Source organism: Lytechinus variegatus, chromosome 17 (genome assembly GCF_018143015.1).
Source record: "Lytechinus variegatus isolate NC3 chromosome 17, Lvar_3.0, whole genome shotgun sequence".
Lineage (NCBI taxonomy): Eukaryota > Metazoa > Echinodermata > Echinoidea > Temnopleuroida > Toxopneustidae > Lytechinus > Lytechinus variegatus.
In genome coordinates, this window is record NC_054756.1 from 24,935,762 (window position 1) to 24,952,100 (window position 16,339).

Genomic DNA, 16,339 nt, shown 5'->3' on the forward strand with positions numbered 1-16,339 from the left:
CAACTTATGTATAAGAATGAACATGCATTATTTGTATCTCATTGATTTATGTATTATTATATTCATGTGTTGTAATTTGTATGTTTGCATGTAAACAAAATGAATTTCCATCAGGACAATAAAACAACATATAATAGAAATAAAATCATGAAAAAAAAAAATTTAATTTCCAGGAATATCAAAACTCTTGCCAAAAAAACTTCCTCTACAATAGAATCCAAAATGCACTGAGCTGCAGCAAATCGCATGACTGGAATATTGCATTGAAAATGAAAACACCAGCACATGGCTTCCACATACACTCCCTATGGCTAAAATGCATGCTTGAACCGGTTTTATAGAAATATCAATTACCATGGATGAAGTCGATGGTGGCATTTGCCTCGGCTTCAATCTGCCGGGCTCGTCCCTTGAGGATATCAGCATCTATGGCAGTATCTAGTCCATTCGTTCCTGCCGCCATTGCCTGCTCAAAGGAAGAAGGTAGTCAGATGTTGTTACATGTGAATCACAACAGGAGTTAGGGGTAGTTTGTGACATCCACTGTATTTAACTTCTTTGTTATTCATTTTTCATTTATCGGCACTTTAAACATATTCATTTTCCGAAAAAAATATCAATAGCATTACATAAAATTACTTATATCATTCAAATGCAACATTTGGTAGTAGTTTGCCCAGTGCATCAGCTGGCAGCCAGGGGAGAGGGAGGCAAACTTAAAAATTGTGAAACCCAATGGTCCCTCTGCCTAAAAACATATCAGGTAATATTTTACCATGAAAAATCTGATATATAAACTTGTTTTTTACATTATTAAATCATATTTGGTTATATTTTACCATGAAAAAATCTGATACATAAACTTGCATTTACATTATTATTATCATTTATTTGACCAAATCATGATACAAGAATAGATGACATTATACATGGTAAAAAACAAACAATACAGAATGGAGCAGTGCTACATGCTGGTCAGGGGTGATAACAGCATAATAAATAGCTGTTGCTATTAAATATTTGCTTAACAAATTATATTTATTTTCAGTTAGGCCTGAAAGTACTTGGATATTGATCGGTACATTACAAAGTACATTGTAATAATCATCAGTTGGATTTGAGAGTATGAAAATATTCCATTCGATATGAAAAGAAGATCATGAGAAAAGTAGACACAAATATAAAGAAACAGCTATACTACAGTTGTTTGATCTGTGAGTCAAGAGTCAGGCAAAGAGAAACAAAGGAGACAACGGGACAAATACACAAACACACAGACACAGAAAAACAGAGAGACAGAAAGAGATATAGAGCGAGATGGCAGACAAACCGAAATAGAGAGAACAGAGAAAGCGAAACATACAGAGACAAAAAACACAAGAAACAAGAGAAATAAGACAAAGAGACAAGAAGACAGAGAAAAACACTGTATTAGCCAGAAGGTGAGGAGGATTTCTTTACCCGTTCTTCGACCTGGCCTGCTTGGTATTTAAGATCATCAATCTGGTACGTGAAGTTGCCTAGTGAACGGCGGACAAGGTCGTTGTTCTCCTCCAATTCATCCACTTGTGGCTGTTTGTAAAATGTAAAAAATAACAAATATCACATACATGTATAAAGTATTAGTCTCGCTAACTATTAAAGGGATGCTCCAGGCTGAAAATATTTGTATCGAAATAAATAGAGTAAAATTCACCGAGCAAAATGCTGAAAATTTCATGAAAAAACAAAGAGCGAAGTAATTGAATTTCAAATGTTAGCAATGTATTGTAAAACCTATTATGTGCACGTCCTCATGAATATTCATTAGGTTGGCTAATGATGTCACATCTCAACTTTACTTTTCCTTATGTTATTAAGTGAAATCCTTATTTCATTTTTTTTAATTTATGTGTGAATGATATGTCTCCCCTTATAATAACATAAGTTGCAGCAATGAATTATCAAATCAGTTGCAAATCCATTTTCTTTAATTCTTGGAGGAAAAAACTTGAATAAGCATAATTTCATGTAATAAAATACAAAAGAACGCGTGGGAATATGGCATCATCAGTTTTCTTATTGAATATTGATGAAGACATCCATAGCAACTGTTTAACCAAAATAAATGTTAATGTTTGAAATGCCATAAATGTGTTATTCCTTGTCACAGTTGTCAGATTTCGATGAAATTTTCAGTGTCTTGTTTGCATAATTTAAAATCATCTGTTCATATCATAGAACTTGCAGCCTGGAGTACCCCTTTAAGGTCATTAATGTCTGGTAAAATAGACGGATGAAATATCCCATAAGTAATACTTTCATGAAACACTTCCCAGAATCAAGCATAACCAACTAGCAGGAATATTTTTGAAGGTTGCTGTTTGTTTCTTTTTAATTTGGGTAAAACTTTGGAGGGAATTTGTCCATTCCACCTCAAGCGTGACTAGCTTTCACACAGTGCCAGACAATTTTTTTTGCTGCTGCTGCTGCTAACACCTGGGCACCATTGCATAAAAGCTACTATTAAAGTAACTTTGCCATACAATGCTAACTGTCATGCTAGCTGACCAGGCTCCATTTGGGGAAGACAAGCCTAGCTTGCATCAGTACAGGCTGTAAAGGGGGAAACCCTGTTTCAGTCCCAGGAGCAAGTCGATTTGGCCCCTGGCTATATTTGGTTTGGGTTGACTGCCCATTCCATCTAATTATCATTGTCACATTATTCAATTATCGTTTATTACGTGGCAGTCATGGACCACTTTTCATCATTTTATGATGGCAGCATCCGGCCCAAAGAACAATCTTAAGAAAATTTCAAAAATGGAAACCTCATGGAAGAGTAATGTCTTACGATGAGATCATGGATGGACTGGTTGAGTTGGTTGAGACGCTGGAAGGCCACCACGCCCACGGTGATGCCAGTCAGGTTGCGGTCAGCCTCATCCAGATCGCCGGCCATCTCCTCAACGATATCCAGTAGAAGATGGACGCACTCGTCGCAAGCTGTAGCCATGTAAACAATCATCATTACAAAAAAATTAAATAGATAGTTCTGTTCAATAATAGAATGCTTTAAAAGACAATCATTGATTCATTAATTGGCATACCACGTTGTGTGTATGTATTGTGAAATATAGAGAAGTTCTGAAATATCCATATACAAATGTATATATTTTTATCATTATAACATGTCAAAACATATACATATATGTAATTATGATGATTATTCAGCATTATGCTTCTTTGATTCTTCTGTAATATTGGGTTGGATTTGACCCTCTAAGAAATCTGTCAGTTGTAACACACATACATGTACCAATGTATTGTCCACTACTACATATACCTAGTAATATGTCGCCACTCGTGGCGACAGAATAATATGGATGGATACCACGGTCCAGTAGGACAAACCAAGGCAATTGATTCTAGAATAAGTTTTTTAAGATTGATTACATTTTTTTTTAATTACAATACCTTCCAGTCAATACATATTATGCTTAAAAAAAAGAAATAAGATTAGCCAAAAGAAGTCCTTTCAGTTTCAAAAACTCTCCTTTCAAGACCATATTGCTAGTCTTACAATGGATATATAAATTCTCACACGAAAAAACTTATTTTTAGAATGAAATGGAATAGAAACGAACAATGGCATGCAATCAAAATCTGAAGTTGAAACTTCAGTGGAATGTAAACTCACGCTGACATCCCTGCTCGGTGAGGATGTAGCGGTCTTCGCACTCGTCACAGTTCTCTCCCATGGCACCTGGAGGGCACAGGCATTCACCAGTGTTAGGGTCACAGCGAAGCTTGGGGTCACAGCCGCATTCTGAAATGAAAAGGCAATAAAAGATAATGGAAGGGTTGTCAAGAAAGAAAATTGTCTCATATGGTGGTGTTGATTGTGGTATTGATGACTATTATAGTGATAAAGATGATGATGATGATATTGATGATGATGGCGATGAAAGTCGGAACTCTCATTGTTATATTTCTTGTCCACCTCAGAATGCTTTTAGAACAACACAACATCAATGCCTATCATTATTTCTATTATTTTTTATTGATGATGATGTTGAACTGATGATGGTGATGATGATGAGGATGATGGTGATGATGATGGCAATGATGATGATGATGGTAATGGTGAATACACATATATCTTGAGGGTGATCATTTCCACAAAAGAATAAAAGACAGAGAATACACATTATCAACATTTATCAAATAAGAAACATTACACCAGAAAGCTTACCATAGCAACCATTGGGTCCGTAGTTCCAGTATCCATGGAGACAGGCATCACATTTTTCTCCGCCCACACCAGGCATACATGTACACTGTCCCGTTTCCATATCACACTGGCTATCAATAGCCCCGACGGCGCAATCACAAGCCAGACAGCCGCTACAACTATGGTAGTTCCAGTAACCGACCTAGGGTGTCAAAACAAACAATGCATGAGATGAGTATACTCTTATGTATGACTTTTATGGGTGAAAAATAAAGAAAGTAAAGCCATCAAAAAGATTTTCTGAGGTTTCTATGCACCATATTTGAAGACATATTGGCCCGTATTCTGAAGTCGGGTTTAACTTAAACTCAGGTTTAGAGTTGTGGTTTAAGTATGGATAGCCAATTGTTACATAAATCACTAACAGTAGAGATATCATACTTCAGCTCATTTGGCTCTCAAATTATTCATAATTGTCTAGAAAGTATAAATAGATGATTGTCTTCTACACATAAAAAAAAAACTTTTTTACAGCAAAAGTTTCATGCAACAGGTCCCTGGAGTTAAAATTAATTTTGCAGTTGTAAAATTGCAACGGAAATGTGTAATTTATTGCAAACGTTTTCTTGCAACCCGCCGAAAGTGATGTAACTTACCGCACAACGCTCGCAGTCGTATCCTACAACGTTCGGCCTGCAGTTGCAGACACCATTGAGGTGGTCACATGACTCACTACCACACTGGTCACAAGAACAAGCTGAAAGGAGAAAAAAATAATAATTCAGTACTGGGTCACAGCCTATTTTTCTACATAGCATGAATCTATTCTGTATTCCAGCAAAAAAAAAAATATTAGTTGTATTTACTGGTTTTATTTTAATCCACAACCATTTTGTTATAATCATTTTATTCATTTATTATTTATTTTTCAATTTTATTTATTCATTTCTATAAAACTTATTTTATGTTATTTGTTTAATTTTTTTTATTTATGTATTATTATTTTTTTTGTGGGGGGGGCTTAACTCAAGCTGTAAAACTGTAACTATATGACCAATGGACAAAGAGAATTGTTTGGGCCCTTTATTCAGGAAAATAAATTACATTTAAAAATTTTCTGTCAACCATAATAATTCTGCGGTTGACCGATTGAATGAATTGGCAATTTGGATACATTTGAGCGAGCTCCTTCACACCATACCTTGGCAGTTCTGAGCGCGGGCATCACCGTAATACCAGTCGTTGCAATCCTCGCAACGCCTTCCCTTGGTCTCGACCCTACAGCTGGTGCAATTACCGCTGGACTGATCGCACTCCGACAAGCCGGTGTTGGGATCCGTGTTCCCGCTGCAGTCGCACCGCCGGCAGGCCTGGCCTTGGTAAGGGTTGCCATAGTAACCTTCAACGCACCTGGAGATGGAGAGATAAGAGAGATTTTGAAGTTTTGAAGGGGAGCAAACAAAACATTTTTAAAACTGTGTTTAAAAGTAGCAATTAAATTCTTTTAACATCACAAACATTTCTTTACAGACTTTCTCATGATGTCAACATTTTGCAGCAACGACATTCAATTACCTTCAATTCAGTGGGCAATTGGTGTTATTGGCCCAATAAACACGAAAATTAGCAATTGATATTAAGGCTGATTGATCGCAACTGACTGACTTGATAGCACACTTACTGGTCACAGTATTGGCCGGTATGTCCTGGTTGACAGATACAGAATTGTTCACCCTCGGGTGAAAAGGTACAGGTCTGGGCAAAGCTGATGGAAGAAAAAAAGCAAAATATCATTAAATCAATTGATCTGTAGAGATACACAGCTTACACATGGTTGAAATTGATCTAGGTTCGTTTGTCAAATTGGCAATGTTCATCAATATTTCATTCATTGTTCATTTTCAAAACTATAAAGAATATAGCAAAATATAATTAAATGAATGAATCCCATGGATACATACAACTTACATATGGTCAAAATCAATTTACTTTTGCTTGTCAAATTCACTATGGCCATAATTTTTTTATTCACTATTCATTTTCATTTATATTAATATATTAAAAATATAAGCAAATATTCAATTAATAATCCAATATATAGTAATAGTAAACAGCCCTCATGTGATCCAAACTAATCTAGTTTTGCTCCTTAAATTGGCAATGTCATTATGTTCTTTTTTTATTCATTTTCATACGTGAACTTAGGAATAAATAGTATGGACATTCAAGTAACATCTTTCCAAATGTATAATAGCAAAGTTGTAATGAAAAGTTGCCAATTTACCTTTAAATCAGCAGATGTTATTTTATTGTGTACATTGCATTGCCAATTTTAGAGTGTGTGGTGTTTAGTCTAAAGCCCATCTAATTCTAAAGTCTTGATATAGATTCAATAGTATTATATTGCATTACCATATTACATTCAAATCCACATAGAACCATTTCACCAAACTAATGCAAACCTTCAACATGTCATGTTTGCTATTCCTCGTCCGATTTTGATGAAATTAACAGTGTTCGTTGTCTGATTTACTATATCTGTTCAAATCAAATTACTTTCAGCCTCGAGTGCTGCTTAGACTCACTTGAGGTTTTCGACAGGCTGAGGGCATGAGCAGATCTTGCAGGCATCGGGCTCACCGGATGGCGCGTCACCATAGTAACCGTTCTTGCATCGTTCACACTGATCACCTTCTGTGTTGTGTTGGCAATTCTAAACATAGGACAAATGGTCATTTGTCAATTTCTTATGCTGCCTGCATGTTCTTTGTATTGGTAATAACCATGAGACCTTCAAATCTGAATCGAAGTCATATCATTTTTCAGGAACTGCGTGAATATTATGTGAAGTATTGTGGGAGTCAGCAACTTGGTACTATCTTACAGTTAAATGGTGGTGAACAATGCAGTTCCTGATTATCATCAAATTCATCATCAACATCATCGTAATCATCGTAATCATCATCTTCGTAATCATCATCATCGTAATCATCATCATCGCAATCATCATCATCATCAACATCATCATCATCATAATCATCATCATCACCAACATCATCACCATAATCACCATCATCATCATCATCATCATCATCATCATCATCATCATCACCATCATCATCATCATCATCATTGTAATCATCACCATCATCATCATCATCATCATCATCATCATCATCAAAATCATCATCAACATCATTGTAATCATCATCATCATCGCAATCATCATCATCAAAATCATCATCATCATCAACATCATCATCATCATCATCATCATCATCATCATCATCATTCTATCACATATATGCAATCCATCGTAATAAGTCTATGCTATAGGAACCCCCCTAAAAAATAAAAAAAACTTACCAGACACTGTCCAGTCTTGGGGTCACATTGACTGGCATGACCGTTGCAGTTACATGGGACACACTGACCAAGGTAAGGACCACTGCCGGGTAACCGGTAATGACCCTCTGCACATTGCTGGAGAACAAGAGATAGATAGGGAAATATACCACTGGTTAATAAAAAGAAATATACACCATTGAATGGTGAAACAATGGGTAACTGGTAATAATTCCCTGCACATTGCTACAGAACAAGAGATAGCTTAACAGATGGTTCGTATTATAAAAATATATACTGATACTTGTATCACATAAAAGAATGCTTAAACTATCAAATCAATGCTATCAACCAATCGATTGCTCCAATTTTAGTGGATTATTACAGTAGCTTGTAACCTGCTGAGAGGAATGTATCTTTCCTCACATGACAATCGATACATGTATCACATAAAAGAATGCTTGAATTATATAAGCCTGTGTATAGCTTTGGTAAAGGGTCAATAATGTGATTGATAATCGAATATCGTCTAATATGACAGTCTTACTGAAGTGTAGAGACCGTTAGATATTTTTCCAACTGCACTTCTCTGAGAAAATTTCAAATATTCAAATCTTGGATATATAGCGCCCTCTCTCGGTGATGCCTGTTTTAAACTAAAAAAATGGGCATTCAAGCACTTATCTTATAAATTTAGTGATTAGATATCCAAAAGTTACAGACTAAGAACATATCTTGAAAGTTTCAGCCCATTCCATGATTTGGAATAGGATTTAATTGAAAGACAAAAACACACAGATATTTTAATTTGATCGGGTGACCCGATCAAGTTAAATTTCCATGTAAAATCGCAAAATTTATCCTGTAAAACACATTTTCATTTCATATCCTCCACATCATAACTGTTATAGGGCATATCCATTCATATTAGCTAGCAATGAATTGGAATAGTGATAGGTGCATTTTGGTGGATTTACCAAAACTATACACAAGCTGTAAGTCAAAGCTCTCAACCAATCGAATGGTCTAATTCAGTAGCTTGTAACCAGCAGAGAGGCGTGTATCTTACCTGACATGACAATCTCTGACACTAATACATGTATCACATAAAAGAATGCTTGAATTATCAAATCAATGCTCTAAACCAATCGAATGGCCTAATTTCAGTAGCTTATTACAATAGCTTGTAACATGCCGAGGGGTGTATCTTACCTCACACGACAATCCCTGATATTGGGGTGGGCATCGACACCTCTCTACCTCCTGGGCCACGGCGCCATCTCCGTTCCTCTTTGTTGTATCCATGGAGACACCAACCAAACTGAAAGATTATGTTACCATGGTAATAATAAACCACTTTGGGGAAAAACACTTTGAGCCAATGATAGAAAAGGTACTGTTTAAACACAACTACATGAGGAAATGCAAGTCAAATGTGATGAAATGTGTGATTCATAGAAGCTGAATTCTTAAATTTCTTTTGATTAGCAAAGTTTAATTACATCCCTTAATGAAATTCGCCCCAGGTCTAAAAAGAAAATTTGCCGTTCTAAGTCAAAATGTACAAATTCAAAACAAAAAAAGAAGAAAAAGGAAACAGCATCATTCTAATTAAAAGTACCATATAAATAATAATAGGCATTTATATAGCGCCATCTATCTCGAAATATTCTATTCCGAGGCCATTATTATTAATACCCCAGCTTTAGCTCGAGCTGCCTTTCAGTGCTCATGCATTCAAGGAATTAATCCTGCCGGGTACCGATTCACCTCACCTGGGTTGAGTGCAGCAGTGTGGATACATTTCTTGCTGAAGGAAATTCCACCATGGCTGGGATTCGAATCCACGACCCTCTGTTTCAAAGTCAGAAGACTAATCCACTGGGCCACAACGCTCCACCATTCATTCATGATGTGAACTTGTGACCCCACATTACTCCTCGCTTTAAAAGTATCTTACAAAAAATACATATATTCTGTCTCTCTGTATTTTTCATGTTCCTATCTCAATTCTGTTAAGATCTTCTTAATTATTTTACAATGTTTATTCAGGAGACTTACTCTGCGGTGAGAATCCTATCGTAATACTGAGCCCTGATCTGGAGCGAGTCGATGTTAGCCAAGACCGTCATGAAATCGCTCCTAGAGACCTCTGCAGCACTGATACTATACTGGAAGTTGTTCTACAAAAAGACAAGTTGAAGCAACATATCATATCAATGATAAGCCTTATTAAAGAATTATTCATATATAAAGTGGTGCTAAAAATTAGTGAATCCCACGAGAAAATGTATATATTTCAAATGTTCAAGTTCTGACATGTTTTGAATATTCAATTGTGAAGTCAGGTGATAAAATACTACATTCAAAAGAGATTTTTTTGCAGGAGTTTATGTATTTATTGTAAAGTCAAAATAAATTTACAATACATGAACATATTTGTAGTATGACATGAAAGTACAATGTGACAAATTTATAACAGTGTCATAACAAAATATGTACAATACAATTTAAGGATAAGAAAAGTAGTGAAAATACAAATGCAGTGGCAAACTATACAAGAAAAATAAATGCTTGATTCATAGCAGAACAATGTAGCGCTCGCAAAAGTATGTAGCAATGTTGTCTCCGTTCAACACTCAGCATGAATGGGTGCATTTTCTGGTTCGGTTCACTGTCTTTTTAGCACCTCTGTACGGAGTTTTCTTTCCTGTGAACTTTCATTTCACTTCATTTATTCATTTCCATTTTCAACATAACGCATGTATGCGATTTTCAAATCACACCAACATCTTCCTGAAACCCTCTTACCCCTGAAGAATAAAGGTCTTGTGAAAACCACCCCATGTGAGTCACTAACCTCTTTGAGTTCAACTGAAACGGACAGGTCCTGGCCAGGCTCTGGTTGGTTGATGTGAAGATACATGATACTGATGTTGTTACCCTGCAAGGTCAGAGGTCAAAGACACCGGTTAACATTACAGAATTCTTGTTTACCAAAGTCCATAACTTTGAGATGTTTATTATGTTTGATACTCCTCATTGGGGTTGAAATATTGGAATAAAAAAAAAACAGAAAGAACAATATCAAAATCATGCAGACATATTAAAGATATCTGTAAACTGAAAAATCATCATTTCATTTCTCTGCTAGGACAATTGTAACATGTGCAGTAAATGGAAAGGAACTGGTAGTGTTCTTGGCATTCGGTACATAAAACATATCACAAACAAGGCTAACAGCACTTTCCTACACTGAAGTTTGTCTAATTTCATATACCAGGGGTATGACCTATTGTTTTCATTTTCAAATATAAGAAAAGAGTTCAATTATAGTATTTTTTTTATTATCCTGTTGAGCATTATCAATTACAGTCTGAATTTTATTGAAGAAAAGTTATATTTCAATGAGGTTTTAATTGCAGGGAACTCACATTAAAAAAGCTGTGCTTTCCAGTGGGTTCCTTTTTTCCATTTCTGTATTTCATATTTTGCTTAACATTTTCATTTCAACTTCAACAAAATTTACAATCAAACAATCTAGCAACGTTTACAATTTACAATCAAACAATCTAGCAACAATTGGGTCCTTACCGATATGAGAATGTCTGGACGTCTCATGGGCTGGGCGGGGCCGTCAATACCGATCGCTGGCTGAGGGTTGTTCCTCACTGTATACTCTAGTTTGCCTCCATAGGATGTTAGCTGCAGAAGGACATTAAATCAACAATGATTAATTAGAAATTGAGGATTGGTTCAAATAATGTACTCTAGTTTGCCTCCATAGGATGTTAGCTGCAGAAGGACAATAAATCAACAATGATTAATTAGAAATTGAGGATTGGTTCAAATAATGTATTCTAGCTTGCCTCCATAGGATGTTAGCTGCAGAAAGACATTGAATCAACAGTGATCAATTAGAAATTGAGGATTGGTTCAAATAATGTATTCTAGCTTGCGTCCATAGGATGTTAGCTGCAGAAGGACATTAAATCAACATTGATTAATCAAGGTAACATAAGATTTCTTCTTTCTTTTTCATTTTCACTCGTTTCATTTCAACAAATCAAATGAACATAAATGGACATAATACAATAAGGGTAAAATTTGAAGATGAAATTGAGGTTTCAAACAATGTACTCTAGCTTGCTTCCTCAAGATGTTAGCTGCAGAAGAAAATTAAATCAACCATAATTAATAAAGATAAAATAAGATTTCCTTTTTTTTATTTTCACTTTTTCATTTCAACAAATCAAATTTAATAAAAAATGACATAATACAAGTTATAAGAGTAAACTTTGAAGATGAAATTGAGGATTGTTTCAAAGGATGTACTCTAACTTTCCTCCACAGGATATTAGCTGCAGAAGGACATTAAATAAAAAACATTAATAAGTTATCAAGAACAAATACACAAAATGCACAAAAAATTGCTCTAAAGATGATCTAGTTATGAATCAAATTTTAATTTGACTAAGTGCAAAATTATTAGAAGACGAAGTGGAAATAAGAACAGCAATAAGACCAATTGGTGTAGCCCATGTGGTACTAGACTATCTCAGAAGTAGACAAACGACTTGTGGTCCAAGTGAACATAAATTGAATACCCTTCCGATGTCCGGGCGTCTCACCTTGTTGCCGATGAACTTGTCCGAAGCACTCCAGTAGATGGCGCTCTGTGGGTCGTCGCCTGTTCCACTCACGTAGATATTCGCAAAGTTGGAACCATACTGGATCTGGCTGGGGTCAAAGTTCACGGTCGTCCAGCCATCAACCATATCGATCTGCATGGACAAGGTCATGAGAGGAAAAGATTAAGTTGATGATTTGTGTCAATTTTTCATGAGTATCAAGATTAAGAAATATTGCTGGAATAAAGTGCTGGGCTATCATTTTGAAAAAACAAAAACAGCATGTCAAATGCCGGGTGTGTTGTGACATTCCATTATCACCATTATCTTCATTTAAACCATCATCATCCTCATCATAATAGTAAATAACAAATATGTAAATCGGATTCACCACCACAACTACCATCACTAGCAGCAGTAGCATTATAATCATCATCATCACCATCATTGTCATCAACATCATCATCACCATCATCATCATCACCATCATTATCACTATCATCATTGTCATCATAATTTTTATTGCTATCATCACTATCATGATCACCATGATGATGATGATCATCATCATCACTATCAACATCATCATCATCAACATCATTATCAAATTAACCACCATCAACATCAACATTATCATCATCACTATCAACATCATCATCACCATCATCACCATCATCATCATCCGAATCATCCCCACCATCATTGTCATCATCATCACTTTCATCATCATCATCATCACCGTCATCCCCATCATCCGAATCATCACCAACAGAATTGTCATCATCACCACCATCACTGTCATCATCACCACCATCATTGTCATCATAATCACCACCATCATTGTCATCATCATCATCACCATCATCATCATCATCATCATCATCATCACCACCATCATCACTATCATCCCCATCATCAACATCATCAAGATAACCATCATTATCATGAACATCAACAGTATCATCAACATCATCATCATTATCATCATCGTTATCAACATCATCATCATCATCATCATCATCATCATGAACATCATCAAGATAACCATCATTATCGTCAATATCAACATTATCATCATCATCATCATAATCGTCATCATCCTCATCGTCATCACCATCATCATCCACAGGTGCCACACATCGAAACTCACCTTTGCACGTCTTCGTGTGTAGGATTGGCAGTCGGAGCTCACTCCAAAGCAGAAGCATGAGATACAGCCCTCAGGGTTTGAATCGGCTAGGTAGAACGTTCCCGGTTCGCACTGGTTGCACTGATCACCGTAGACATTGTCCTGTGTGATGCAAATCACAAATGGGGTTACTTTATTAAAGTAAACCAGGTGGGTGTTTCATAAAGCTGTTCGTAAGTTAAGAACGACTTTAAGAACGACTGGTGATGCTTTCTTGTGGTAAATGACATACAAACAAAATGTTAATTGGCGATGGTTTATGCGTAAGAAAGGATCACCAGTCGTTCTTAAAGTTGCTCTTAACTTACGAACAGCTTTATGAAACACCCAGCAGGGTTAAAGGTAAATGCTAGTTTTGGTAACGATATCAAAACGAGTTCGTACAGAATCCAATGAAATGACCACCAAAGTGTCTGTTTGTATAAATAAAACGCATGTGCCAAAGGGTTCTGGAAGAAATTGTGTAATTCCTGAGAAATTAGCAAATAAGCACGGGATTCAGGTCAAGCGTCAGGCCGACATTCAAAGCAATATCAATACACTGTCCCACGTGTGCTTATCTGTGTTGGTGATCTTCATTGTGAACATTTTTCAGCGTAGATTTCAAGATTTCACAAAGTTCAGTGTATGTAACTGTACCAAATTTAGATCCTTGATGATATAGTGACAATTAAGCTTGGTTTCACACACTTTCTCATGTAATCAGTGTTTACTGCAACTACTTTCATTTATCTTAACTATTTACCTTGCAAAGACACTGAGCGGTGGTCTGGTCGCAGATCTCTTCTGTGGTTCCATTCACATCGCAATTACAGGGCTCACAATATGGGTAACCGTAGTAGCCACGTTCACAGCGTTCACACTGTCGGCCTCCGATGTTAGGCTTGCAACTACAAACAAAAGAGGCAGGGTTGGTAAATATGTGATTTCATTTATTCATTTATTCATTCATTTTTTTTATTTAGCCATAATAAACATCAATAATTCTATAATAATAAAATTATACTTTATAATTATAAAATTTTACTTTCATATATACAGTAGCGCTTACACTTACTTTATCAGAAGTCTATTTCGTAGTGCACCTAATGCAATAGCAATATATCCTTACATTTGCTTTAAGTACCCGTAACACATTGACAATAAACTGTACCTTAAGAAATGAAAAAGCAAAATTATCAAATGTGTGATTTCATTAACTGGAGAAATCTAGTTATATATTAATTTTAAGATTTGTCCAAAGAATCTTTTTTTGCAATGGGCTTCTGCACCAAGCTGAGAGAAGATACATGTATCTTTACCACAAATCACTTGCCAGACCTGGGGAGCGTTTCACGAAAGGTCTTGGCGCACGTATTATTTGACAAGTCCTGTGATATCCGAAAGTTTTCAAATCAACAGAGCTTCTAAGCCAACCAAAAAGCAATGCTCCCGAGTTGAGGGTGGCACAACTATATCTATGATCTGCCACAAAGTGCAAAATAAATTGTTTGCTATCAATAAGTCAGATGTCACGATTTCAGTAGCTTTTTTTCACAAATACATGTAGTTAATGGAAATCACAGACTATTTTTTAATGAAATGCTCCAATGGACTGACAAAAACTCATATCACAATCCTCAAAGATTTGATTTCAGTGATAAAGGATTGGATGTCAGTTCCATTAGAGTTGGTTATGACCCCAGGTCGGAGGTGAAAGGTCATGACTTACTTGCACTGTCCGGTGAAGAAGTCACAGTTGAGGTCATCATTGTCTACACCTCGGATGTCACACTCACAATCCTAAAAAAAAAATTAAAAATGAAATTAAAAAAAAGGACAAAAGAAAACAAATTATTGCTAAAATAATTTAAAATAAATCAATTCATAAAATCAGAAAGCGTCCCGGAGATCCACAATTTTATCTATTTAGTTTATCCGAATTTCTAGGTTTATAACTGAGTACACTAAAATACATTACCAGTACTACTAAACAATTACAAACTGCTCTAGGAATCATCCCAATGAATTCTGGTTGCTAAAACCCATTTAATGAATTGGTAAAGGATCAATAATTTTACTTCAATGTCATTTAACATTCCAGTCTCACAAATGTGCAGTGCACATTGAATTTCTTCTGTTTTTTTTTTTACAGTATATTGCTAATGTTAATAATTATTGTATGTTTTTCTGCCATTTCTCAGTTATGATTGTACTTTTCTTGAGAAAGGGTCTTTTGGGCACTAATCTTACAAATTTAGTGACTGGATATCTAAGAGCTATAGACAAAGATTATATCCTGAATTTGAAGACCATTCCATGCTTGAGAACTTGTTTTACATCAAAATGACAAAAAATTCACTTTATCTAAATATCATGTGATAACTTACCACACATCCGACAATAGGATGGTATCCATAGGTCTGGGGTGCGCAGGTGTCACAGTTGGCTCCGGCTACGTTCTCAGGGCAGATGCACTCTCCCGACACCTCGTTGCAAACACCAGACTGGCAGGTACAGGCTTGGGACAAGCACAAGACATTGAAAACAAGTTTGAAATTAAACCCTCAATTGGTTTTAAGTTACTTCTTTTAATGTTATTTATTGTGAAAATAGGATAAGTTGGGGTATATAATGACCTCTGACCTTCTGACCCCACAATCTACTCAGGGGAGCACTTCATGAAAGAACTTATCGGCAGTCTTATCCAACAAGACTGATTTTATTCAACAGTTACCATAGCAACAGTACTTCTCAGCCAATCAAAATAAAGGAAAGCTGTCAGATCCGACAACTTGTCGGACAAAAATATTGATCATTTGTTCTCTCATATGCATTCATGAACCAAGCTTAAATTTGAATGATCAAGAGAATAAGATATTCATTGTATATATAATGGTCTTTGACTATTGACCTTGTGACCCAAAAATTTCATCAGACCATCATCACTTCCAAATGCATACATGAGCCAAGTTTGAAGTT

General features: G+C 35.8%; 1 protein-coding gene across 4 annotated transcripts in view; it reads right to left on the reverse strand.

The window, feature by feature from the left end:
- The window catches only part of LOC121430820 (laminin subunit alpha-like), a 110,891-nt gene that overhangs the window by 43,831 nt on the left and 50,721 nt on the right, over positions 1–16,339 (reverse strand). For all 4 annotated transcript variants that reach the window (XM_041628232.1, XM_041628233.1, XM_041628231.1 and 1 more), the window contains 19 exons: positions 15,748–15,878; positions 15,090–15,160; positions 14,124–14,268; positions 13,340–13,480; positions 12,190–12,342; positions 11,153–11,263; positions 10,419–10,502; positions 9,620–9,741; positions 8,771–8,879; positions 7,580–7,696; positions 6,799–6,926; positions 5,895–5,978; positions 5,415–5,623; positions 4,870–4,970; positions 4,235–4,415; positions 3,680–3,808; positions 2,834–2,985; positions 1,462–1,572; positions 355–466 (listed from right to left, as the gene is read on the reverse strand). In XM_041628232.1, the coding sequence (XP_041484166.1) occupies positions 355–466; positions 1,462–1,572; positions 2,834–2,985; positions 3,680–3,808; positions 4,235–4,415; positions 4,870–4,970; positions 5,415–5,623; positions 5,895–5,978; positions 6,799–6,926; positions 7,580–7,696; positions 8,771–8,879; positions 9,620–9,741; positions 10,419–10,502; positions 11,153–11,263; positions 12,190–12,342; positions 13,340–13,480; positions 14,124–14,268; positions 15,090–15,160; positions 15,748–15,878 (2,391 nt within the window). The remainder of the gene's footprint in view (positions 1–354; positions 467–1,461; positions 1,573–2,833; positions 2,986–3,679; positions 3,809–4,234; positions 4,416–4,869; positions 4,971–5,414; positions 5,624–5,894; positions 5,979–6,798; positions 6,927–7,579; positions 7,697–8,770; positions 8,880–9,619; positions 9,742–10,418; positions 10,503–11,152; positions 11,264–12,189; positions 12,343–13,339; positions 13,481–14,123; positions 14,269–15,089; positions 15,161–15,747; positions 15,879–16,339) is intronic.